Below are 24,992 nucleotides of genomic sequence, written 5' to 3'. Positions count from 1 at the left end.
TTTAACTCCAGACTGTGGTCTTGTGCCTGCCAGCCCCTAGCTTGGACTCCTGCTCTGTCTTGTCACCTTATTCACTCTTCCAAATTCCTCACACAGCATGTGTCCTGTCCTAGTTTACTTTTTGTAGGGGTGGCAAAAGGTGCATCTGATACAGAGATCTTGTCATGTTTCAAGTTGAGAATGTGCCAAATCTGGTGTGTCCATAGGCTAATGTTTTTGAGGATTTTTTTATTTTCATTATTTCAGAATTTGCTTGCAACACTTATTCTAAGTTTGTTCTCCCAAGCAGCTGAGCTGTCTTAGCTGAATACCCCCCTTTCCAAAAACCCACTACCAAAGCTCTTGATTAAAAACAGAGGTAACTCCCCCCCAGTGCCTTCTAGATTTGCAGAATTATGTCCAATTGAAAACAAGGTCTTACAATCAATAGTAGGTTGTGAGCAGCTCTAGGGAACGTTGTGAGCTCTATTGATGATAAAATCTATGAAGAAATTCTAATCTCTGGGTATATAGATGGATATATACACACACATGCGTACATGTGTGTATTCTTGCCAACATCTGTTTTGACTTCACAGTAAATGTGTAATGGCTCACCGTTCTTTCATCGAGAGGAGTAGTCTCAGTTACTATGGGATGGAATCATGCATGTAAGCAATTACTGTGGATTATCTGATGTAACATAAATTCACTGCCTTTGGGCTTGAAAGTGACATACCCTGACTTCCTACCTTGTATGCTGTTTGCTTGTTTAACACAGAATAAAACCCAGGCAATGAACAGAACTTTTGTCTGGTGAGGCTCATACTTGCTGCTGTGGTTGTAAGGTCATCTTTGTGCTAGAGCAAGCTCTTGCCTGAGTATTTTGCACTGCAGGGGAGGCCTTGCACTGTAAAAATTAGCTGTCACAGATGTTTGTTTCCAATGACAGTCGCAATACTAAACTGTTACTGGTACCTTGGGACCCAAATGGACCCCATTCCCTAAACATAATGGTTGTAGTTTCAAAAAGTACCTAGTATTGTAAACTTTCTGTTGTACATTTAATTGTCAATGGTGTTTCTCCTAGGGGATAGCACTTTAAAAACAACTGATACATCTTATTGGCCTTTAAGTATTTTAGTTCGGTAACGGTCATCAGAGGGCTCTGCAGTAGCATTCCTGTGTTTTCTGGAGTGCAGTAAAATCTCTGAGGAGTTGAGCTTGTATGTCATATTGTAAAATAAAACGATGGGGTTTCTTTATCTAAGCAACTTATTTTTAACTCAAATGCTTGAGTCTATTTTCATCTTTGTTTATGTAAAAGGGAGAATAGAATATTGCATTCATGTTAGTAGGATTATGCTGTGCAAAGCAGATGTTAAGCTCCTGTTACACACAAAGGGGGCTTTATGTTCTTTCACATCTGTCTCTGCATAAACAGCTCTGTTAACTCTTTAGGGCTCATGTAATAGCGCCTTGCTTCTATTAAGACACTGCCTTAGAAAGGAGTGATGGGGTCCCCATTTCAGGGGAGAAAAACCCTGAAGAACCCAACCGAAGTCAAATACTGTCCTTTTTGAACATGGGAGCTGACAAAGGAAAGAACATCTCTGTCTGTAGAGGTCCCAAAAAGAAAGCTTGGGAAGGTCATCATGTTTCATTGCTTTGCAGCTTATACAATTAGTGCAATAGTAAGTTGAAAGTGTATTCCTAAAGCCCGTGTTGAAAGGCTGCTTGGCATTTCATCTTATAGGCAGTTCCTGAGAGGCTCTTTGCACTAGAGGGGGATTTGAACTCTTGTGTCTCTGTGCCAAAATCCATTAATGAAACTTCTTCATACCAAATTGATAGACGTAATTTCTTTTTTGTAGAAACTGAGAAGTATCATTGTCAGAAGAAACAGTGCAGTATGCTGTATGGTACTTTTCCTACTAAGATACCACCTCTAGCTTAAATATAAAAGCTCTTTTTAACCTTTTAGTCCCTAATGAAGCTTTGTCCCTTTTTTGATCCTGATTTATCTTGGCAGTAGAATGTGAATGCTTAGAAAAGTCTTCCATTGAGTGTACGTGAACTACCAGTTCCTGTGAGGTGTCTTAAGTCACCTTTTTATGAATTGCATCTTAAATCTGGTAACTGAATTATCCGTGCTGTGGATTTGGTGCAGTGTTGTGTAACCGCTTTACTGGGGTGGGAAGGGTGGAATTGGAATATGGTGGTGCTGGATGTTGGCCTTGAGCACTTGGGGAACCTCAGCACAGAATGAAGCATCACCATCTGCAAAACCGCCCTGAATGAGCAGTACAGGCTTGAAAGGTGACATCTGACCACCCTAGTATCCATGGAAGGGGTTTACTACTCATTTTGGTAGGAGTAGGCTTCAGTCTTTTCTGGGTTCCAGGAAATTGGTGCTTAGCTACATAAATTTGCACCATTTGAATTAAATCAGTTTAGTTTCACTACAGTGAACATTTGTAGTGACGCTGGCATTTTTTTGTCTGGCGCATGTCGCCTGCCCATGGCTGATTTAAGTGTGAATAAAAAAGTCACTCTCTACTGGATTTAAATTCATACTCAGCACTTCTTCATATGCAGACAAAAGACAAGCTTCCACTAATGAGAGAGAATAGTTTAGCCGCCTTCTTTGTCATTTAACATTGTGCAGCCCACCACAACAGAACAATTCATCAGCATTTTATAGCAGAAATGTTGCCCTCTGCTTTCCCCCCTTGCCTTGCTATGGTGTACTGGCCTCTCCTGCAGGACCTCTGGACCCCACAGCGGTGGGGTGTCTGCTCTGTTTGGTTTCTCGAAAGGTCTGCACTGAAAGGGAACCTTGCTTCGCTGCAGGCAGCTCCTGCTCATCTGGGAAGGAGCTCAGAGCTGTCAAGTAGCATTACTTGGCAGCTAGATGGGATGCACCATTGGCTTAATTTATGATTTATCTAGGAATAATCTACTCATATAATAGTTGAGTGCTGTACCTGAGAGCTGGGACTGCCTGAGGCTGGGTGGGGGGTAAGATTGTTCATCTTCAGCTGGTGATGTATTGCTGTCTAATGGAATGTGGTCATATACTGGTAAGAAGCTGAAGGAAAATTTGCTTTGAGGATGATGTTGTGTTTCAGTCTCCTTTTGGTATCAAAGCATTCCTGTAAATTATTGCAGATATTAAGGTCAATATCAATGTTTCTACAGTTCTTTGTTACGCTGAAAATTGTCCTTAGTCTGGATTTAAGTGTTCCTTTGAAATTTTAGAGACCAGGGTTTATTGGAGAATAACCCTAATCAAAAAAACCCAGAAGGCAAAATGGACTACTGCAGTTTTGCTACTCAAAATGAACAAAATGTAAATAGTCAAAGGTAATGCAAGAAGGAAATCTAGATTTTAAAACTTCTTCTTTTATGAATCGTATAGTTTGGTTATTTTTTTAATGTCAAATTACGAATAATCTTTAATTGCTAAGAAATTTATGGCAGAAAATAACCTGATATTTTGCTGCATAAAGTAGTGTCAGCATTCTTGTACACTGCAAAATCTCTGGTGTCCTCATGGACTTGTTTCTGTGTGGTACACAATGAAATTCCACTTGTCTGAATCACTAAGATTTTTCAGAAAAGTTTTATCCTTCTCAGTTGTAAGTCCACTTACCAAATATTTAAACAGAGGCAAGCTGAATGAATGTGCTCTTTGATAAAAGATAACAAAGGCCATAACTGAGAAGCTTTGCAGCTCTTTGGGCAAGCATAGTTGATTTAACTTGGTACATGTTTATGAATCTCCAGACTAACTGTACTTATGCTCGAGTCATGCTAAACAAATAAAACTTTGAATCTCAGGAGCCTGGCCTGTGTTCAAGAGGCTGGCATTGCATGTTCTTTACATGATTGCAGGAGTGGCTTGCTTAACCTTTTAATTGGCAGAAAGAAAACTCACTTCATGGCCTGAGCCACAGTCATCCCTGAATAATGTAAACAGCGATGACCTGAACTTGATCTTTTAGACAAGGGACTCGCTTTACTTGATAGTTGCATTATACAGGCAAGCTAATGCTCTGGGGACAGCAAGGGGCTTTTGTACATCCAAGCACAATAAAGCTAGAAAGTGTTTCCTGCTGTTTAGCTAATTAATGCAGGGTACCACTCTGTAGGAGTCGGCAGTGGTTTTGCTGCCTGTCGCTGCTATTGTACTGCCTGCAGAAGGATACAGAGCAAGGCGTGTGCTAACGGAATGAATTCTCTGCCTTGCTCCACCTACTGCAGGACAGAAAAAAAAAACCACGTAGGGAAGTCAGCTATCAATTAGTTTGGTGAGAAGGGAAAAGATGTGGTACTGGAATGATCAAAGCATATTTCTCAGAATTGTAAATAAATAACAAAAATAAATCTGTAATACCTTGTGTGTGATGTGATACAGTAGCCAGACCAGAATGATCTGTGTATGTCCTTAAATTGCTCTCCCTCCTGACACTGGAGGGCATCTCTGAAAGGAAAGGGTTGACAGCTTTTCCTTATTAGCCTTTTCCCTTAAATCATGTTTTACAATGTACTGTAGAATAAATAATTTTACTTGAGACTTTACATATAACTTTGTCGCATCTTGTATTTTCTGATGGAAATTACTGCAAAGTAGTGAGTTCCTTTTCAGTAGTTAATGCAACAAAATATACAAAGGCATTTAGAGTCTGCTTTGTTCTTGTATGCTGGTCAGGTACAGGGAAATAGTAAAGGCAAAAGTTAAGGTGTCATGGTGAACAGCATGTATCAAATACTTGAGCAGTAAGGGAGCTAAATCATCTCCATTTTTGCTAGAACCTAGCTGGGTATGTGCTGCCTGTGGCTGCTTGCTTTCTCAGCAAGTTTTAAAGTGGATTATTAACTAAGGGTAAGGCTGTTTGCAGCATCTTAAGTTTGACAGACATGTGATTTTGCAGGGGGAAGGGTAGGGGAAAAGGTGGTTTCTTTCAGAGAAAAGCTTCCCATAGATGAATGTCTTCCAAACAGTATCTTTTAGTCTAGTTCCAGATTAAAAATAAATAAACAAATGGTATAGGGATTAAATTCCCAGACAATAACTCTTCTGGTGGTTTTTTTGTTTTGTTTTGTTTGTTTGTTTTCTTTAATTATTATTTTTGATTTGTTCCCAGAACTGCTTAATAAAACATGATGAGAACGGATACTCAGCAATAGTGGGAGACTTCGGTTTAGCAGAGAAAATTCCTGATCACAGGTACGTGAACTAATCAAAATACAGCAAGAGTTGCAGTGTGATTGCAGGCCAGAAGGATCACTGAGGCTATTGTTGCATTCTGAATCAAAATTAGCAAAAAATATCCTCAGTCTTCCATCTAGAATTGCAGGTTGGATGACCAAAACGCTCTAGCCTTAATTTTGATATTGTCCATTTTGACAGATTTAGTTGGTGACATTTATTCTTCAGAAATGCTCCAGTTGAGTAGAGGATTTACTCAAGCTTTTTAGTAGATCTTCTAAGTTAAAAAAAAATCCAAAAAACCCACCGAAACAAAAAACCACACAACAAAGCAAACAGAAAAATCAGCATTCTCAATTGGGATGATTTTGTAATAAATGTCCTCTGATAATTCCAAACAACTTTAATTAGCTTCTTTCCATTTTCATAAAAAATATTCAGTGGCATTCCAGTATTATTTTCTTTAACCTCTGTGTTAGTTGTTAAGATTCAGGTTTATAATAAAGAGATACTAAAATTACTGTCTAACAGTAGGTCACCATTTTGCTTTCCCTAGGATGAAATTATAATCTTAACTCATTAGAGGAATGCATAGGTGACTGTCACAAGCTGTTGTCACAATTGGAAATAGTCCTTTTGTCATTCCTCCTTTAGGGAGATCAAGGACAAGGATGTCATTGTTCTCTCTGTATATTGACTTGTGTATTTCAGAGTATTCTGACTGTGAAATGTGCTTCTGCATAAAATAAATAAAAGCCTTCCAGCTCTTTTGACTGTAAAGGAAACAGTACAAGTAGATCTCAGCTCTGCACTGTCTTTAAACTGTACACATCCTAAACGTGTATCTTGGGAGGTCTGAAGGCTTGCATTGACATTGATGAAATACTGACCTAAAATCTTATTAAAGTGAACATCTTAATTTCCAAACTACTGATAATACAGCCAATGTGTATCTTGTGTGCTGCTGCGGACTCTCTGCCCCATAAGGTGCTGAAAGCTTCAGCTGTATTCCTAAGAACCCGTCACAAAATCAGGAGGGCACCACTTTAATACCCAGATGCCCTGAAAACAGAGAGTAAGTGATAGCTGAAGTTAAGGTAGCTTGATACTAAAACAAACAAGGTAATAAAATTGTTACATTAGGCACCATTCTGGTTTGATCTAGTCTTACTGCATTTGAAAATGGAGGTTGCTTCCAGTTTGCTGGCTAGCAAGCCATGCTATTTTGAGGCCTCTTTTTTTTTTTCTTTTTTTTTTCTTTTTTTTTTTTTTTTTTAATAGGTATTCATTCAGAGTCAGCTGGCTGGCAAGCTGGAAGCCTTTAAGGCCCCCGTATTCAGCCATATGGAAACATTACAGATTTTTCAAATCGGCTCTATTCTGATTACTTTTAATTTTTCCCTATTAAAGGATTTATCTGGTCAATCTTGGCTTTTTTTTTTTTAAATACCATTTGCAAGCAGGCTGTGCTGAATACTTTCAGAGCTGCTTATCTCTGAATATACATGCGGAGGTGGATACCTGCATGTCTTGCTGCATGGATGGAGAACCTGACATCTAGCCTGAAACTGCTGTCCATAAACGTTTAGGTAAAGGAGCCAGCTCTGCCAAGAGTTTGGAAACCAAAACTATTGAACAGCCATGACCTTAAAATTTAAAAAATATTATTTTAAGTGGCCAGGCACTTGGAAACTGGAAATTAAATACGAGTAATTGATTGAAACATTTTTCTTTCACCTCCTCTTCCTGCTATTGAATGTTCCAGTGATTCCAGTGGGAAACCAGTGTAAAATACAGCATGCTTTGGAATCCAATTGTATCTACTTCATCTGGTGAAAGTTTCTGCAGATCCTTGGAGTTACAGAAAGTTAGTAGTGATGTCTGAGCATTTAATTAATGGTTCTTCTTGATGTTCCCCCACCCCACTCTCCTTTCCCCCTTTCTATTCCATATCTATGTAGTGAGAAGTTACCAGTGGTGGGTTCACCCTTCTGGATGGCACCAGAAGTTCTCAGAGATGAACCTTACAATGAAAAAGTAGGTACATGTTTCTCTTCAATAGTTATATAGAAGGTTTAGAATTTCCATAATATTAAACTTATTCTTTTCATTTGTGACATATCTGTACTCAGTAGGTCATTCGGACTGAGGGAGAGTTGAGTTGATTAGCTAGTATTTTTAATTCATAGTATGGATTCTTATACAAAAATAGAATTACCTTTACCATAATTCACTATTACGCTAGTTTCGTTCTCAAACAGCCTGCATGCAGAAATACGGTAATGGCTTGTTGGCCTAACACAACTTAATTTAACCAAGTCTCATGAGAAATGTAGTGGGATTGCTTCCCTGACCATACGTTAGTGAAATCTGGGTAGAAGTAAAAGGTCTGTATGTAAACTTGTACAATTCTTTTAATTAAAAAAATTTTAAACCCCCAACATTTCTCAAGGTAAGATACCCGAATAAAAATGCTCTCCAAAGGTATTTCTAAGTTTTCCTATATGCAGCATTGGAAAATGTTTCTTTCAGAGGAGGATCAGATCACGCTGGATTTTAGTAGTATTTTCAATCAAGCTGCTCTTTACATAGGATTTTCTCTCCCATGTGCAACATAGTCTACTTCAGCCTTGCAAGCACAGCTTTTCTGTGATAAAGCCCACATCCTGTACCTTTTTATATCTAGTAGTCAATAATTACTACTTTAATTTAATTGGTGGTACTTTTAACTTGCAGGAAAGCAGTAGCTACCTCAGTAATGAATGCAGTAATTACCATTTCAAAGCTTTTTTAAGAGTTCCAATTGATCTAAATTAATAATAAAGTACCCAAATCTATGGTGCCACATTCTTCACTAACCCTAAGGCATGTAGGACTAAAGAGGAAGCAGGCCTCATACCTCATCAGCATGAAAAGTGACCTATAAGCCTGTGCAATATGTAAGGGATGAGGAATGCCAGCTTCTGCTCCGTAGACTCGTGTGCCATATTTCCCTAAATTTCATTACATGATAAATTCAGGTGGTTCAAAATCTGACGAACTGTGCAGCTCCAGGGGTAGTCAGGTGATTGCTAAGTGTCATGGAAATTTCAGTGGAAATTGATGCTGACAGTGTTAACTAGGTATCTCAAGCTTTGGGAAAGACACTTTTCTCCAGAGGTACTGAACTGTGAGAAGAGAAAAATGAATATTTTTCTTAAAACCAGCATTAATGTTCTGGATAAGCTGTGATCATGTGTATTCTAAACCTCTCTTTCTAACCACAGTGATATATCATGTTTTGGCTATGCTTTTAATTACTCCCATTTGTAAGACATCAAATGCAACTTCACTATTCTTTGTGCCAGGAAGGATTTAATTATATTTTTTTTACATTGCGAAATTGAGTGGTTTGATGTTTTTTTTCTTGAAAGAGGTTTAGTTATTATTGCTGCTGTGCAACAAGAATGCTTTACTGTGAGCATGTGTTCCTTCACATGGAAGATGTTAGCTATAATGCAGTTGCTTACTGCTGTAAGGCTGCGGTGTTTGTTTCGTTGTTTCATGATAACCATTTGGGGTAGGGAGAAACCCAGTGGCCGATAAGAACGCTGAGTATTCATAGCAGAACCATGTGGCTATTTTTATTTTTTTTTCTCTTTCAGGCGGATGTGTTCTCCTATGGTATAATTCTGTGTGAGATTATAGCAAGAATACAGGCAGATCCAGACTATCTCCCTCGCACAGAGGTAAGTGGTTGTGTTTGTGACAGTGGTGGTGGGTGGTAGGTGTGCCACGATATGGCGGGCCTTTACAACTTTTGGCACTGCTGCCAAAGATACGGTGAATAGGTGTTACATGAAAAATAGCCTCTAAAAGGCTTTTGTTCTTCTGTGCTGTTATTGTAAGAAGCTCCATTGAAGGTGCTTTCATAGAAACGTTGTCCAGCTGCAGTCCTCATGGGAAATCCTTTCTGCCCCTAACTGGCAGAACATTGAAAGCATTGCAGCGACCTTGCTTTTGTAGAGTGACTAGCTTGTGTAGACTTCTTGCCCGGCTCAGAGCAGCACTTTTGGCACGCTGCACCCACTAAGCAGCCTCTCCTTGTGAAAGGGGCAGGAGCTATGTTAGCAGCAGCTAAAATATACTCACCCTTATTTTTGTATGGGGTGTGTTAAGCACTGATCTGAGCTAGAATTGACTAATTAAATGAAATACTTATGTTCTTCAGTTGCCTTTTGGTTGAGTCCCATCTGCAGAGTAGCTTTTGCCCCTCTATGTGGGGGGTCTTCCAAATTGTTTATCCACCTCCTGTTCTGAAAACACAGAATTGCTTAGGTCTTGAGCTGTGGCAGGTAAGAGATCCTGTTGTTTCTCTGCCCTTCAAATTTTCTAGAAGTGCATTTAATGAACTGGATAGTTTATATTACCAGTCTACCATCCACTGAAAAATTAACCATTTTAATTGATAGATTTTCATCATAGTGAGGCCTCTGGTTTTATAGCAGGCTGTTAATTCACACTGTGAAAGTTACCATGATGAAACGCCATAGTATAAGATACTGCTTCCAGATCCGCACAGGCAGCTCTTCAAGTGCAATGGATTGCAGCTGAGTCCAGAAGAAGGATGGGATTCGAAGTCAGCTGATTCTCTTACAGATATCTTGTATCAAATAATCCCCATTGGGAATGCTGCAGTTCGGAGCGTGCGTGAAGTTTTCTCCAAAACCTCTGTATGTGGCTGCTGAGAGATGGTGTTCATGGTTATTTCTGATAACTCCATGTAGGGACACCCTGAAAAGATGATGCCTTGGGCCAGACCTCTTTTATATCTCTATGCTGTGTTTTCATTTGTACAGAATTTTGGATTAGATTATGATGCCTTCCAGCACATGGTGGGAGACTGTCCCCCTGACTTCCTCCAGCTGGCCTTCAACTGCTGTAATGTGAGTATCTTAAGTGAATGGGTGAGGCCTAAACTGGAGTTCTCTAAATCCCCCTGGCTTTTCAAGATAGAGCTTAAAGCGTTTACAGAACAGACTTGAAGAGCCTACCTATAAAAGCAGTGTATATTCTGATAACCCAGAAAGTCCCTTGCAGTTTTTATAACCCTTCCTTTCCCCTTGCAAAAAGGTCTACTTTCAGTTTTTGCAATTCTGTGTTCTGTCATGCCAAACAAACAGGTCTGGCACACTGAACAGCTTCTTGCAGGCTGCTCAGGCTGATCATAACCAGTTGTATGCTATTGATACCGGCTGGCCCTCAGGCTGACAAAATCCAGCTGTTATTGTGTACAGACCTACTGAGCTGTGAAGAAATAGTTCTGAGTTGTTCTCACAAGTAGAGGGGACAAACAAATCAAGTAAAACTTCAGGCTCCCCAACAACTATAAGCCTACTTGTGCAAATACTTGTAATCATGTATGATCATACAAAAAGCTTACCAGCACAAGCTGTGGACAACTGCTGCCTTGAGGAAGAATGTTCTATTCCATTTGAGCAGGGGCTGGACTGCTCAGGGATGGAAGAAGCAAATGTTGCTCAGAGTCATTTTTCCATTGCTGCTCTTGTCCTGGATCTTACCTAGCACAAGTTAAAATAGCCCGAGAGCTCTTCTTACTCCCTGTAGCTTGCAACAGCTCCCTAAGCAAATCAGTAAATTTGTCAGAGTACAGAGTGTGTGCTTTGGTGTTGCCCCTGCTCTGCTCTTTCAGTGAAATAGGGAAAGCAGAAAAAGATGTTTTCTTATGCCAGGAAATTCCACCTGCTACATTAGAAAAACCTTCTTGCCGCTCTTGAGCGCTTCAAGTATGATTTGTTTATTTTTTTAATTATTGTACGTATGAATTTTTAGGTTTTACCTTGTGTTGCTAGTTGTTCTGGCATTGCTGACCATACCAGTTCTCTTCAGAAAGATCCATCTCAGGACCTGCAAGGCAGTAGCAGGGAGGTCTTTGGGGTTTATTGTGTACAAACCAGCACTGTTCTCTTTGTACCAGAGGCGAGATCTGTCTGGGCTTGTCTGTTCTGAAAAAGCTTTTAGAGGGCTAGAAACAGGAATGAGGTCAAGCGGAATCTTTTTTAATAGTGTAATGAGGTTAACTTTCAGCTGCTGAATTAGTAATTGTTACCTACAGTAAACCTGTAACATATATACAGGATCAACGTTCAAAATGATGACGTGCCTTCTAAGTTACTACTTAAAGCAAGCTGCTTCCCCTCTAGTACAATTTTAGTGTTGGACTTTGTTTAGAGATCCATTTCTACTATGGTGAATATATAAATACAAACTGAATACATACTGAGGGGGCAGGAAGGGGGATATTTTACTTGGGCAAAGATGGGGTTTATTTCTATTACATTACTTTGTCAGATTATGTAACCAGACATGCTTCCACACAAGACAGACCAGTACACCAAGTAGTAAGGCTTACTAGCAGATGGAAAGATACAACTTTTTAAACTTTACAATTAGCGATGCCATTTAGGTGGGTTTTAATTAAAGCCACAGGGAGATGATGGAAGAATTACAAACTCTGAAAGAATGAGACAGCCAAGTTGTTCTGTTTAGTCCTTTTGAAATAACATTGATATATAATCTCTGACTGATAAATGGAGTCCAGAAAGAAACCCTTGAACTATAAAAGCTGTTTAAAACAAACAACTAAACAAAACCTCTTTGCAAGCCCTGAATCTAGCAGCTTCCCACCTTTTCAATTTAAAATAAATCCTTTTCATACAAGTTGATAATTAAATGTGAAGAGGTGTAATATACATAAGCTAGGACAGAATACTACTTTTCCCCTGCTTTACTTAGGTTTTTTGCAATGACAACACACTCCTTAGGATGATTTTGAATTTCCTCAGTTCCTTCAGATTGTCCCTCTCTCTGACCACCATTTAAGTAAAATAGCATGGACAAACCCACATGAATGTATTTGATTTCTGTGCATTCACAGATGGATCCAAAGTTGCGTCCTTCATTTGCTGATATTGTCAAAACACTGGAGGAGATTTTAAACCGTCTGAGAAACGAGGACTCGGAGAGGGAGAGAAAGTTTTTGAACCTTGACAACAGTGAAAGAAAACCCAAAGGTAAGTGTATTGCACACAAGCATTGCTGCAGGCTAATAGCAAGAGGGAACAATGCTTCATATTTTGAAGACTGGAATTTTAGCTATATATGGTATTATTTACAGCTTATGAATTATTTTACTCAAAAGCCTGAAAATTATTCTGGAGCAATACTATATACTTTGCCTGGCGGAGTGTCCTTTGGGAAAAAAACAGCTAACTGTTTCTTAAAGTGCCTCAAAAGATTCTGCCCACAAGCTCTTGAGGGGAAATACAGAGTTCATTTGGGAACGGTTTTGTAAGTTGCTAATAGTATATGAAAATCCATCAACTTCTACTTTGTCCCTGCCATGCTTAGTGCATATACATAATTTCTTTTGGGTGTATATTACGTGTAACACTTAGAAGCTTCTTAAATTCCTTTTGGAGGACGAGCAGAGAAGATGCAAGAGTATTATAAAGTAATACTCTGAAAGACTGGGGAAAAGATGGGTCCCGGAGCTGCTTGGGAATGCTGGCCTTGAAGGGCTTTCTCTAAAGCTGTCGAGTGCCACCTGGTGTGGGGAGCAAACTGCAAACACTTCTTGTAGGCGGGGACATTCTCACTTGGGTATCTTTTATGTTAGTAGACTTCTGGCACTGGAAACTTAAGACTGCAGTAAAAATGGTTTCTCATATTGCATATCTGTAAATACACAATAGATAGGCGTGTGTATATATATATCTGCAACATGGTTATAGATTGAAGTAAGTTCTGTTTTTTAACCGCATGGAGTGCATGCATGTGGTAGTTCTCCCACACCTGGAAAACCTCTGAAAGAGGTATCAGTTAAAAAGGAAAATTTTTGGTTTGGGTGTTTAGTTTGGTTTGTTTTCATTTTTCTGGCATTCTTCCTTTGGACTACATGTCAGATTTGTATCTTCTTAAAGAAGTATTATGTACTGTTCTTTCACTTGCATAGTCTTTACTAGGTGGAGTGACTATAGTCTAAACTGTGGTAGTATTGAAGGGGAAAAGGGGAAATCCATATCTGCTTATTCTGGAAGTGGTAATCAAAAGGAGATATCGCTTCTTTATATTTGTTATTGTTTTACCATAGCTCTTCAGAGGCACCTTGAGAGCCAGTGGCAGATGCATGACTCAAACACTCAAGGAGTTAGAATCTTTTCCTAAACTGTTAAATTTTCCCATCTTGTTCTAGTGTTACAGCTTTTATTTATATATAGATACCTATTGAAAAATATGTCTGTGTGTGTGCCTGTGTGCAAATGTATATGCATATGTACACCTTTTTAACTGCTACTTTTTAGGGTCAAACTCTCATATATCCCTAGTTTCTGTATCAGATAACGAACTGAATGAAGGCTGGAATGGAATCATCTCAACTTTTCTTGGTATCAGGAGGGGCATTTATTTTGGTCTTAGACTTTTCCCATCAGGGTGAAAAAGTCCCAGATCCTTTGGTAACTGTGTTTTGTACTTATTCTCTTTCATGGTCATTATCATCAACAGATCTTGGGCAACCTCTGCTGGAAGCCAGAATGATAAATCTAGAAACATGCAAATTGTTCTTCTCCAAGACCACCCCGTGCCATCTCTGCTGTGTTCAGGGTACTAGCAGTAAGGAGGTTTGAAGGGGACCTAAAATACAGGGTTTGGATAGAAGAAGAAAAGAATTCCTCATTTGTACCAAATTTTTGTACAGTTTCCTCCTTTGTTTTTTCTGAAGACAACATTGTCTTGCCAAGTTAGCATCCCTCATAACGTGGGTGGCAGACTTCATCATAAAGTGATAAAGAAGCAGTCCAATTTCAGTGCCTAGGGAAGTAAGATGCCATTAGCTGAATTTGCATTTCCTCAGGTCTTCAAGATGACTTCTGATTAGCCTGAGATATGAGTAAAGAGGAGGAAATATTTTAAATGTAAGACAATCCAAACTACATTTAAAAGGTACTTTTAATTTTAAAAGGTACCGTGGACAGGGTTGCCAAATCTCCATGTTTGAAACCAATAATGCACTGAGGAGAAGAGAATGGTGTGCTTGCGTTTGTGCAGGAACTTGTAAGGAACGAGCAGATGGTGCTTACAGAAGATACTTTGGAACATCAGAAATGCAGGTTTTTCTTTACAGTTATCATGAAGGTTCTGCAAGTGAGCAGACATGCAGGTGTATAGCACCTTTAAGCTAAGAGTATTTCTCTTCTTCTACTCAGGGGCAATTGAAAAAGGACCAGGAGTAAAACGTTTGAGTTCCCTGGATGATAAGATCCCACCCAAGTCACCTCGTCCACGTCGGAATATCTGGTTGTCACGCAGCCAGTCGGATATCTTCTCCCGCAAGCCTTCCAGGAAGATAAATGTGCAGGACCCCTACTATACGCCAAACAAAGGGTTAGGCCGGAAAGTTAATCCCTTCAGTGCCCGGGAGGACCTCAAGGGGGGGAAGATCAAATTCTTTGACATGCCAAGCAAGTCTGTGATTTCCCTGGTGTTTGACTTACATTCTCCAGAGGCAGGTGGAGGCCTGAAAGCCAGCCAGTCCCAGTTCCGGCAGGCGTATAGCACAGACTGGCAAGAATTTTCCCATCTTCCTGGGAGGAGATGCAGGTCACTTCCACTCTCCCCTGAATTGCTGCACAAGGAATATGGCCTGTTTGGGGGACTGTCTTCAACTGTCAGCAGGTGTGACCCAATCCAGCTGGGTGCAGAGGTTCGGCAAAAACTCCTGAGTAGCAGTAAATATGGTGTGTCAGAGATTCCCCCCTTTCAAGCCAAACCTCACAGGTCAGAATTTCTTCCTTTGCCAGGACAAGAGGAGGATATGGACTGTTCAGATGGGCCAGTGGCGCAGGAGGAAAATGGGTTTTGCCCTGTTGAGAACACATGTGGAGATCCAGCATGTAATCAACCATTAGCGCTGGCCCAGCCTGAGCCGCTGTCTTACAAAGAACTCCCAGTTGAGAATTCAGTGAACTCTGAGGGACATGGCTCCTCACAAGTGTTTGCAGGTTGTCTCCCTTCTGAAGAGATGGAGGTGGAAGACAACCTACTGAAAAGTACTCCTCTAGAGTCTACAAAGCCTCTGTTCAGTGTTAGTCCTTCCACTGAGCTGAAGAGAGAGGCATGGCCCTTCAGGGAGCAGGATGGGGACAGTCCTGCCCCGTTGTCTCAGACCTCCTCCAACATCTCAGCAAGTGGCAGCACACAGTCAACTTGTGACATATGAAGAGAGGCCTCAAACTGAGCATGTCCTTGAGGGAACTCTCGTTCCCAGTTGCTTAAACTGTTTTTCTATAGTGCTGGGCTTCCCGTTTGAAAGAGACTCAGCAGACGGTAGGAACTGGCTGTCAAGCAGATAGCTGCAGACAGTGTCTGGAGAGACTGATTATTTTAACTTTATTTCAAACTGTGCTTATTCCCTTCCCTGATTTGCATTAGGTGGGGGAACTGCTCCAGCCAGAATGGCCACGTGGGCCCCACAGTCCTTCTAAGAGGCAGCAGCCAGAGCAGGTGCTGCTTAAAGTTTTACCTGAATTCCAGCATGGAGCATTTCAAGGCCTTAAGCTTCATGTTGGGTAGAAAGAGTGACCTGTAGGTTTTCCTCTGACTGACCAGCTGCTCTAAACCACCGCGGATTTTTTGTTAACATTATGCAGCAACACACGTGAGTCGGAGCCTCTGTTTTAGACACAGGCACAGAGATAATTCAGAGCTATGCTGAGCACATAGGAATGTTCTGTGGTCCCAGAGCTGCTGTGAATGCTCTTGCAACATTAAAGCTCTTCTTTCAAAAGCAGCAAAACCAAAACCCCTCATGCTGGTTGCAATCTGCAGGCTGAGTCACATGATAAGTACTTTGCAATTAATGAGAATTTGTTCCCTGGTGTTCTATTTTCCCTTGGGATTTGGAAATGATGTGTTAACACATTAGTGTAGGGAAGCGGGATGCAGTAAGCACCGCTCTCCTTGCACAGCTCTTCATGTACCTCAACCTGAATGTGGAGGAAGATTTGCCCTGGGCTCAAGAGGAGAGCGATATTCTAGGCATTGACAGTTCTGAACTTCTGGAGAAACTGCCAGTGAAAGTACCCGTTGTACTGAGCTTTTGGGGGGCGAGGGCTGTTCCCTCTTAGGAGCTGAATGAACATTGTGATCTGTTTCTGCAGAATAGTTAGTTAAATACAGTATCTACATCACAGGTGACTATTACACTAAGCTAAAAGGGTCACGTTCATCTCCCTCCCTGGTACGACATCCCACGTCACTGATATCACTGCAGTAATGATGGCTCTTTATTTAAAATCAGACTGCTTGGTAGAGGACAGGAATCCCCTGCTCAGGGGAAGTTGCCAAGCAGTGTCGCAGCCACACAAGTGCTCTTGGAGAGGATAGACGGTAGACTCACAGAAGGGCTTTGAATTTTCAAACTGAAGAAGATTAGTTTGTCCCAAATTAACTTTTTTTTTTCTTCTACAGAAAGAAGCTGTTACCTTCATTGGTGTCTGCTGTCACTGAATAGGATTATCTTCCCCCCCCCCCCCCCTCCACCAGCAGGTACATGTGAAAGCAGCAGTACATAAGCTTTAATGCTGCTTGCTGGAACCGGCATCAGAGATCCCTGTTCTGGGACGTGATGTACAGGAAAGCTTGTTCTGTGATGATGTTTGTGCAACATCCTCCCCTTTTCCAGTATCATAGGCCCACCAACATGGGATGTGTAATTTTTTTTAGTTTTTTTTTTAACCTGTATTATCATTCCTAAGTGAGGTATGCATTGCATGCCTGCTGAACAGATGGTAATGCAGTGGAATCACCCAGGTAGCCTGTTACCCTTTCTTTCTGCTCTCTTATAAGGGTGGAAAATGTAAGCTAGTCTCTGATGGAAGCAAAACTATTTCTATTCTTTTCCCATCTCAAAGAAAGGATGAAGAAGAAAGCCTTAGTTCCTTCTTGGCTGAGATGTTTATCCTTTCCAGAGATGTAGGTAACTATTCCATGAGTGATAATGACGATGACTTCCTCTTGTGAAGTATGTGTTACCCTGAGTAGCAGTTACCCTTTGCAGTGGCTGCATAGAATTAAGTAAGAAACCCAGTCACTGAGTTTCTTAGCACAGTCCATACCAGATCAGGCAGCTGTTAGGAGTCTGAAAGAGAAAATACCTATACTTACCAAGCTCACCCCTGTTGGCCCACACACTTCTCTGCCTCGTGAAGGTGTTGCTGATCTGTAGAGTGTCTTGTGTATCCTGTCTGCAGCGTGCAGAGCAGCTTGTATGGCTGGCGCTGCGTGTGCGCGATTTCCGTTGAGGACAGGGCAAGCAGAACTCAGCTGCCAGCTCGTTGCCTGCCTGGTGCCGGCCCCCCCACCCTCCTCCCCCCGCAGTCTTTTATACAATTGTAATCTTTCGGGAGGGAAACCATCAGCACCAGCTTCTGTTGTCACGAGATGCATTTAGGTGTGTGACTTCAGAAAAACAAGCAATAATAAGAAATAGTTTACTTCTGGATCACCAGGCAGCAAGGAGACTGTCCAGCACCCTACAGCTACCTGCAGCCCCCTCGGAGAGCACACACACCCCCCTCTGACTGCTCTGTGGCTCCCACTCATCCTGGTTGTCGGCACCGACACCGCATCGTGCAGCCTGATGCCCTCTGACTCTGACTGCAAAGCCTGTGCAGTCAGGCTTGGGGTACCTCTGTGGTACCCATCACAGTGACCTCATCTGTTTTCTTACACCACAGTCTCTTAAAATGTTCCCCTGTCCTGAACAGCTCTCTTACAAAGCAGCATGGCTAAAATTTCATTTTCTTAAATGTTCACTCTCAGCACAGCCAGCTGACGTGCATAGGGCACATGTATCAACTTTTCTAGCTCTTTGTATTGAGGTGGAGATATCAGAAATGCCAAGGAATAGCAACTCAGGCCTTTCCTGGATTCTGGGTCTGCATGGGACAAGAGGCATGGGTATGAAACTGGAGTAAAAGGCCACTTAAAAATAGCGAAGTGATTGCTAAACCCCAGTGTTTCCGAGGGTCTGGATGCAGTTGGCACTCAGTACATCTCATCCCTTTGGTTATGTAAAGCTGAATCTAGGTTGCACCTAGTAACTACTGCTAGGTTTTCTGCCTACCCGAGGGTGCTCCTCTACAGAGGGACATTTTCTGACAGCTGCTGGTGGACATGAATATGAACATGTGGTCAGCAAACTCCTTGTTTTATGGTGATGTGACAAAGTTTTATTGTGATTGGATTTTATCACGATTTTTGACTTGCTTATGGGAGCGGTTCTTGCTCTTTTAAAACTTTCTATACATTGCTAGGTTTCCTGAAGAGAGAAAAGATATTTTTAATTCACTTTAAATCTCTCTATGTTGAATTCATTTAAAGGTCTGTTATAAGCTATTTTTGTTGTGGTTGCAGGTTGATAAAATGCAACTAAGAGAATGCATGTAAACTGCTGCCCCTCAAAAGCAGTGCGGACAAGGGGCTATAGTAAACTTATACTTGTTGGAGAGGCATTGGTGTATTATGTGTGACAGAATATTGGTATTTTTTTGCCAGTACAACTAAAGACACTTGAATAATTCCTGTTTGCACTTAATGCTATTGTTTATATTGCATGTCACTACATTTCTATGCAAAACAAATAACCTTTTTTGGGGAGGAGGGGCAGCCAGATATTTGATTAAGTATAAAGATCTTTGCGAGATGATCTATTTTCGTATTTATGAAGGAGTTTTACGTCTTAATATTTTGCAGTCTGTAAATAGCTCAACTTGTAATTAAAGGCTTAGGAAGAAGTTTGTAGCCTGTGTATAATAGTAAGTTAACACTGCCAGAAAAAAAATCTTTGCAAAACAACTTTTCTAATATTGCGGATATTTATGAATATGTAAAGAAAGCACGTCTTGTTTTTATGTTGATTGACCTTCTGACTTTTTTTTGAACTATAGAAATGGTGTATGTTTTATTGGAACTGCAATAAGAAGTAACCAAAGATGAATCCAGTTAAATATTTTCATAATTTTTTTCTTGGTCAGGTTTTGTAAACTTTCCCAACTTGCTTTCAAAATAAAAATGAAATCAAGGCCTGAGTCTTGTCATTAACAGACAACTCTAGGATCAAAAAGCTGGTTCAAATGCTTACTTAAGCTATGAATGACATTAATACCTGGCTTGAGATTGTATTTGCAATTACTCTGTGCTGAATTATAAACAAAGAAAACTCACTGTTAATCAGTGTTATTTCTCTCTGCTATCTTACTAAGTGTTACACTACTCAATCCATGTTGGAGAGGTGCACTTCTCCTCCCTCTTTTCCAACCTCACCCCCGCTTCACAGCCCAATGTGCCACTAAGGAACAACAGGGGGAACTCCCACTGACAGCAATTTAATCAGTCAGAAGTTAAAAAAAAAAAAAAAAGAGTAAGAAACTTGTTCCCCTTCTGGTCAGTTCTTGATGGAATAAAGGCTTTTTATTCCCCTCCAGTTTTAAGTGAGGAGTCCTCTAGCTCTATCCACTGGCCCAGGCCAACTTCATCTTCTGGCTGTGAGCTTTGGAAGATTTAGAAAACAAGCTCTTTGCTATTTGAAGCGGCACCGATTTCCCGCTGAGGTACAGTTTATTATGGCAGTCTGGCAACCAGGGCCCTGCACCCATGTCCATGTTTTTTCCTTTCTTGAGCATCCAGACGTAAGCCATGATGTAGCCAGTCATGAATGCATCAAAGCCAGCTCTGTGTGTGCCCCCCTGGGAAGGGGGGCCATGGGTTTCCTTCTCCTTTTCTGTGGCACATGCTGCTTCAGTCTCAGGGATGTCTGGGTGATGGACTGAGCCCATCCCTGTGGGAACCTCTGGCTTCGCCTCCACTTGGTCACTGCCAGAGGCGTTCCCCTCGGCTGAAGGGCTCACAGCAGCTGCTGCCTGGGCAGCGGTTCCTTCGGTGCTCCCCACGTCCTTTTCCCATTGTGCGCTGGTGTCTGAGCTGATCTCTGCTTCTGCATCCATGGAGTTTTCCTCCAGTGATTTGCCCTCACTGTTGCATGTGATCTCTTCCAGCTCTGTAGCAGCTACAGGTTCATAGCAGCTCTGTTTTCGTGGTGGTCCCTCCTCCCCATTCTGAACCTGCTCTGTTTCTCTCCCTGAGCCTTCCTGTTCAAACACCTTCGCGGGCTCTTCTGTATTCTTCCAACGCTTCCATTTTTGCTTCCGTTTCTTCCGCTTCTGTTCCCCAAGCTTGTCGTCCTCATCAATTATGAGGTCAATGTTATGAGACTGCGGACACTTCACCCCTTTTGGACACCAGCCATAGGCCTAGGGAGAGAGAGAGAGAAGCCTGTATCCACCAGCCTCCTGGTTACAGCAGCCTCTCACCATAAGAATAACGTGAAGCAGCACCGATTATCCCCCGCTGCTGAGGGCGTGTGGGGCTACAGTGGGGACACCGTGCCCAGTTACGGTCCCACAAGACACAAGAAAGGCTCTGACAAACGGCAGTGAGTGCGGCAGGGAGCTGTCAAGGTGCAGCACACGATGCATGAGGAGAGGCCAAGGAAGGCGGGTTTGTTCTACCAGGAGAGCACAAGGCTAAAGGGCTGGGGATACAGAGTTGCTGCCTGCATGTACCTAAAGCAGAGGTTATAGAGAAGATGGAGCTGAACTCTTCTGAGGGGGGCACAGGGGAAGGTTATGTGTGAACAGTCAAGGGAAACTGTGACTAGATACATAGAAAAGCATTTTTCACAGCAAATGGTCAAGCACTAGAACAGGGGCCTGGAGAGGTTTTGTAGTCTCTGTCCTCAGATGCTTTCAAAATTCACTGAACAAGCTCTGAGCAACATTGAGTTCGTGGTTGGATGAGAAACTTCCAGAGATTTTCCCAACCTGTGTTGTTTTGTGACAGTAACATGCAACATCTGGAAGAGCTTTTCTCCCTGAAACCTCTGAAATCAGTTATGATCTGATCAGAAGGACTATGTTTACTGCGATAGCAGCACCAGGACTCGAGATGCTATGGATCACACTGTGCTACGGTGCCAGATGCTGCAGACAGGCAATGTTTTGGGTTTTTTAAAATATCTAATCAAGTTATGGGGAAGGGAAGAGGTGGCATTTCTTGCCCAGAAGACAAGCCAAACTAATTTAGATCTCAAAGACCTCCAAAGGCAGAAATGTGTACTGTAACTCACACCATCCTGCTATTTAGGGCTATATAATCTCCTTCTGAATCTCCGTGTCTAACTTGTGGAATTCACTGCCTCCAGAGTGAATAGAACATCCTATTGCCCTTTCAGTCATGAAGCCACCTGAAGCCTGAAAAATCTTCCTTGTACTGTGAAGCAAGCAAGGGAAAGTTCCCAGGTGTTTTACTACTTCCTGCTCTGGCTACATGTGGCTCTTTCCATGGAGCCAAGGAAGAAGCAGGGATTCATGTTACTTACCGAAAATTTCTCACAGACAGGCACCTTATTTCCCCGTCCCGTGTTATGGCTTTCTTCTTCCAGAGAGCAGTGGCGGTAGTCGATATAACGGGACATGTTGGCAGGGTAGTGGCAGAACTCAATGGTGAGGTGCTGGCCATTGGAGTCCTTCAGCTTGCAGTTCTCTCGCTTGCTGGAACAAATAAGAGCAGAGTTACGCAGTTACCTCACTGAAGGTACCACAGTGTGTGTGCACCAGCTCTACGCTGCTCTCCACCAAGCCTCAACTCCACTGGTTTCCTTCTCTTGAACTTTAGCCCCAGCTCAACAGCTGGCTGGAAAGAAACTCAGCCTCAGGAGAACAGCTTTAGTAAGTAGTTGCTTCCATGCCGATTTAAAGGTTGGTTTCTCTTATGCCAACATACAGGCAGGGACAACAGTGTCTCCAGTGTAGCTATGGGAAAAGGAGACACGTATTTAAAGACAAACTATTAAGGGCAGTAAGATATATGTTAGTCTTCATAATGTCAATGATGAAGAAAAAAAGCCCCAGAATGATGTGTCATGTAGAGCACCCAGCAGTCACCACCCAGACAGGTTAAACCTGGGCGACGAAGACAAGGAAACATCTTTCACCTTATGAGAAAAGAACTGTTTTGTCCCAGGAGCTGGCTAAAAGGGCCAAAACCTTTGGAAAAGCTCCAGGTAACTAGAATTGTGGGTTAAAGCATTTAAGAGGTCAGTTCAAAAAGTATTTTTCTCTTGTCAAAACAAAGCATTCTCATGTTTGAGAACAGCCATCTTGAATGTTTTCAGACCTGTCAAAGTGGCATTTCCTGATATAAAACAGTCACTAAAGATACCATTTTTCTTCTAGGTGAAGTGTGACTTCAGTTTAATGGAGATTCAAGGGGCTGTATTGCTGCCAGGGGCTTGTTTAGATGGTGTGGGGAGCACAGAACGAGGGGCCAGACTGATACATGAACTAAACGGATGTGTCCTGGAACAAAAGCACAACCTTCACTTGGAAGGAAAGCAATGGGAATGGTAACTGGCCGCACGCAGCATCATGTGCGGGATGCACAGCAGACCTGGTCAGCGTCAGGAAGCGTGGGGAGCACCCACCCTTTAACTGCACCATCCCTCACAAAAATGAGTTGTAACAGCAGACCCTGCAGGCACAGCCCTATTTTCATTCGCTCTCTAGCTGAGTTTTAAGGGTGTCTCTTCCGTGTGTGTTCCTGTGGTGGCCCTGTGGCACTACCAGACCAGAGCCACGTAGCGAATCAATTAGTTTTCAGTTAGATCAGGTCACGGTGTGGTTAGTCCTCCACTGGCACATTTTGAAATTCTCTTCAGCAGTTGCCCACCGAACAGATAAGGTGTATTACAAAACGCACCCTTATGGACTCAGCACTTGTCCTGGAAACGTGAAAAGCACAGGGTGGAGTCACCTGAAAAGCACTTTTCTTCACTCACTGGGATAATACAAAGACCCCACCCCCTTGCCTGGAAAAACAAAACAACAAAATACCGCTGCTCCCTTTGCCTTTCCTCCTGTTAAGCTTTAAATACCAGAGTGCTGCTCACCACTTCTTGTAAGCATACTCCAGGTAGGATGCTACAAAGCGAGTCTCAAACTCTGAAGCATATTTGGTGTCGTATATTCCTGCTGGGAACATTTCTGAGAGGTCTGTGGTGAAGGTGCCGAGGCTGTCTGGGAGGTGAGCATAGAAGCACTGGTACAGGAAGACCAGATCGATCAGGCCGTTATGGAGAATGAGAGGTTTCTTCGCTCGTATCAGCTCCAGAAAAAACCCCCGAACGCTCTGGCTCTGGTTCTCATTACCCTGTAAGAAGAAGGATTACTCAACGAGCCTTAGCACCTTGACTTGCTGTCACCCTGGGAAGTCCTCAGTGCCTGCTGTAGCAGAATGCTGCCTACAGCTACAACCTGCTCTGACCAAAGAGAGGCCCAAATACTTGGAAAACCAACTGCAACAATCATCAGCCTGGATATAAAACAGCAGGGAGGTGAAAGGGATAACGCTGTAGTCAAGACCTCAGCGTGAGCCCACCTTCACTCAGCAGCTGTGCAAGGGAGATGCCAGGGTCGGGGGAAGCCAGCAGCCTCCCCGGCAGCCTGGAGCAGAGCAAGCCGAGGTGTCTGAAGGAGAGCGGCTCGGTACCTTGTCGTTGCCCTTGTGGTAGGGAATCCCTTGGGAATACTGCTTGTTGAAGTCAAAGCCGTGCTGCACCAGGAACTGCACCGACTGAGGCTCGACAACGTAGTCCTCCATGCAGAGGAGCGTCAGGTTGTAGATCTGGCAGAGGTACGTGTTCTGGGGCTGCGGGAGGAGAGCGCGGGGCAGCACCGGGACGCCTGCCACGGGGAGCTGCCAGCCGGAATTCCCGGAGCGCAGGTGGGTTGAGTCCCGGTGCCCGCGGCTCCCTGGGGAGGCGGGGGCAGGAGCAGGCGGACACCTACCTTCTCGGGGAGCTGCCTGAAACAGGCGACGCCGAGGGACAGGACGGAGCGGCTCCGGGCCGCGCTGCAGACGGCCTTGTACCGCTCCTCGATGCACCTGGGCGGCAGGAGAGCGGCAGCTGACGGCCCTGCCCAGGCCCGCCCCACCGGCCGCCCCGGCAGAGCCAAGCCCGCGGCGGGAAGGGGCCGGGCAACCGGTACCGGAGGGACGCGCCCCTCGGAGCCCCCCCGGCCGGCGAGCCCGGCTGAGCGACCCCCAGCACCCACACACCCCCAGGGCACTCACGGGCTCAGCAGCGACTTCCTGGCGCCGAGGCCGCTCAGCTCCTGCGGGGAGACATCCGTCAGCCCCCCGGCCGCGCCGCCGCTCCCAGCCCCCGCCCGCCCCCCGCCTCACCGTGTCTACGGCGACGAAGGTGGCGGTGCGCAGCGCCAGCACCATGGAGGGCCACAGCTCCGTGAAGTTGTCGCTCTGCACGTCCACCACCGGCACCCGCCACCGCGCCATAGCCGCGCCCGCCCCGCCGCGGTTGCCCGCCGCCTGCCCGCTCCCGCCCATCGCCCCGCGCCGCCGGCCCGCACGGCGCCTCCGCCTCTTCCCGCCGCCAGCGGGTGCTGCTCTCCCTCTCCGAAACGCCTCGTCAGCCCAAATTTCCTTCCTAAGGAAACGGGCGTTTAACACAGGCAGCCCCGCGGGGTCCTTCCGTGCAGCCGCTGGGGCCGCCGGGAGAAGGGGCGGGGTCGTTTCCTCCCCACGAGCGCTAATTGGCTCCGGTGCGCAGGGAGGTCACGCCCCCTCCTCCGGGAGGCGCGAGGGCGCGAGCCCGCCCCCT

At 43.5% G+C, this 24,992-nt stretch overlaps 2 protein-coding genes across 3 annotated transcripts in view; one reads left to right on the top strand and one right to left on the bottom strand.

Moving 5' to 3' along the window:
- The window catches only part of TESK2 (testis associated actin remodelling kinase 2), an 84,444-nt gene extending 65,106 nt beyond the window's left edge, over window positions 1-19,338 (top strand). For both annotated transcript variants that reach the window (XM_040610175.1, XM_040610174.1), the window contains 6 exons: window positions 5,130-5,212; window positions 7,156-7,231; window positions 8,839-8,922; window positions 10,033-10,119; window positions 12,132-12,267; window positions 14,461-19,338. In XM_040610175.1, coding sequence (XP_040466109.1) covers window positions 5,130-5,212; window positions 7,156-7,231; window positions 8,839-8,922; window positions 10,033-10,119; window positions 12,132-12,267; window positions 14,461-15,473 — 1,479 coding nt within the window. In that variant the 3' untranslated portion in view covers window positions 15,474-19,338. The remainder of the gene's footprint in view (window positions 1-5,129; window positions 5,213-7,155; window positions 7,232-8,838; window positions 8,923-10,032; window positions 10,120-12,131; window positions 12,268-14,460) is intronic.
- Window positions 19,339-19,625: 287 nt separating this feature from the next.
- Window positions 19,626-24,883, bottom strand: TOE1 (target of EGR1, exonuclease). Its single transcript, XM_040610176.1, has 7 exons — window positions 24,557-24,883; window positions 24,446-24,486; window positions 24,160-24,256; window positions 23,861-24,019; window positions 23,262-23,521; window positions 21,693-21,864; window positions 19,626-20,565 (listed from the first exon to the last, which is right to left on the bottom strand). Exons 1-7 carry the CDS (start codon window positions 24,716-24,718, stop codon window positions 19,765-19,767), a joined length of 1,692 nt encoding a protein of 563 aa, XP_040466110.1. The 5' UTR covers window positions 24,719-24,883; the 3' UTR covers window positions 19,626-19,764.
- Between the last annotated feature and the right edge of the window lie 109 nt (window positions 24,884-24,992).

The sequence above is a fragment of the Falco naumanni genome, chromosome 11 (genome assembly GCF_017639655.2).
Source record: "Falco naumanni isolate bFalNau1 chromosome 11, bFalNau1.pat, whole genome shotgun sequence".
NCBI classification, from domain to species: Eukaryota; Metazoa; Chordata; class Aves; order Falconiformes; family Falconidae; genus Falco; species Falco naumanni.
Note: the sequence above shows the minus strand (reverse complement) of the source record. Positions and strands in the feature narration are given on the sequence as shown.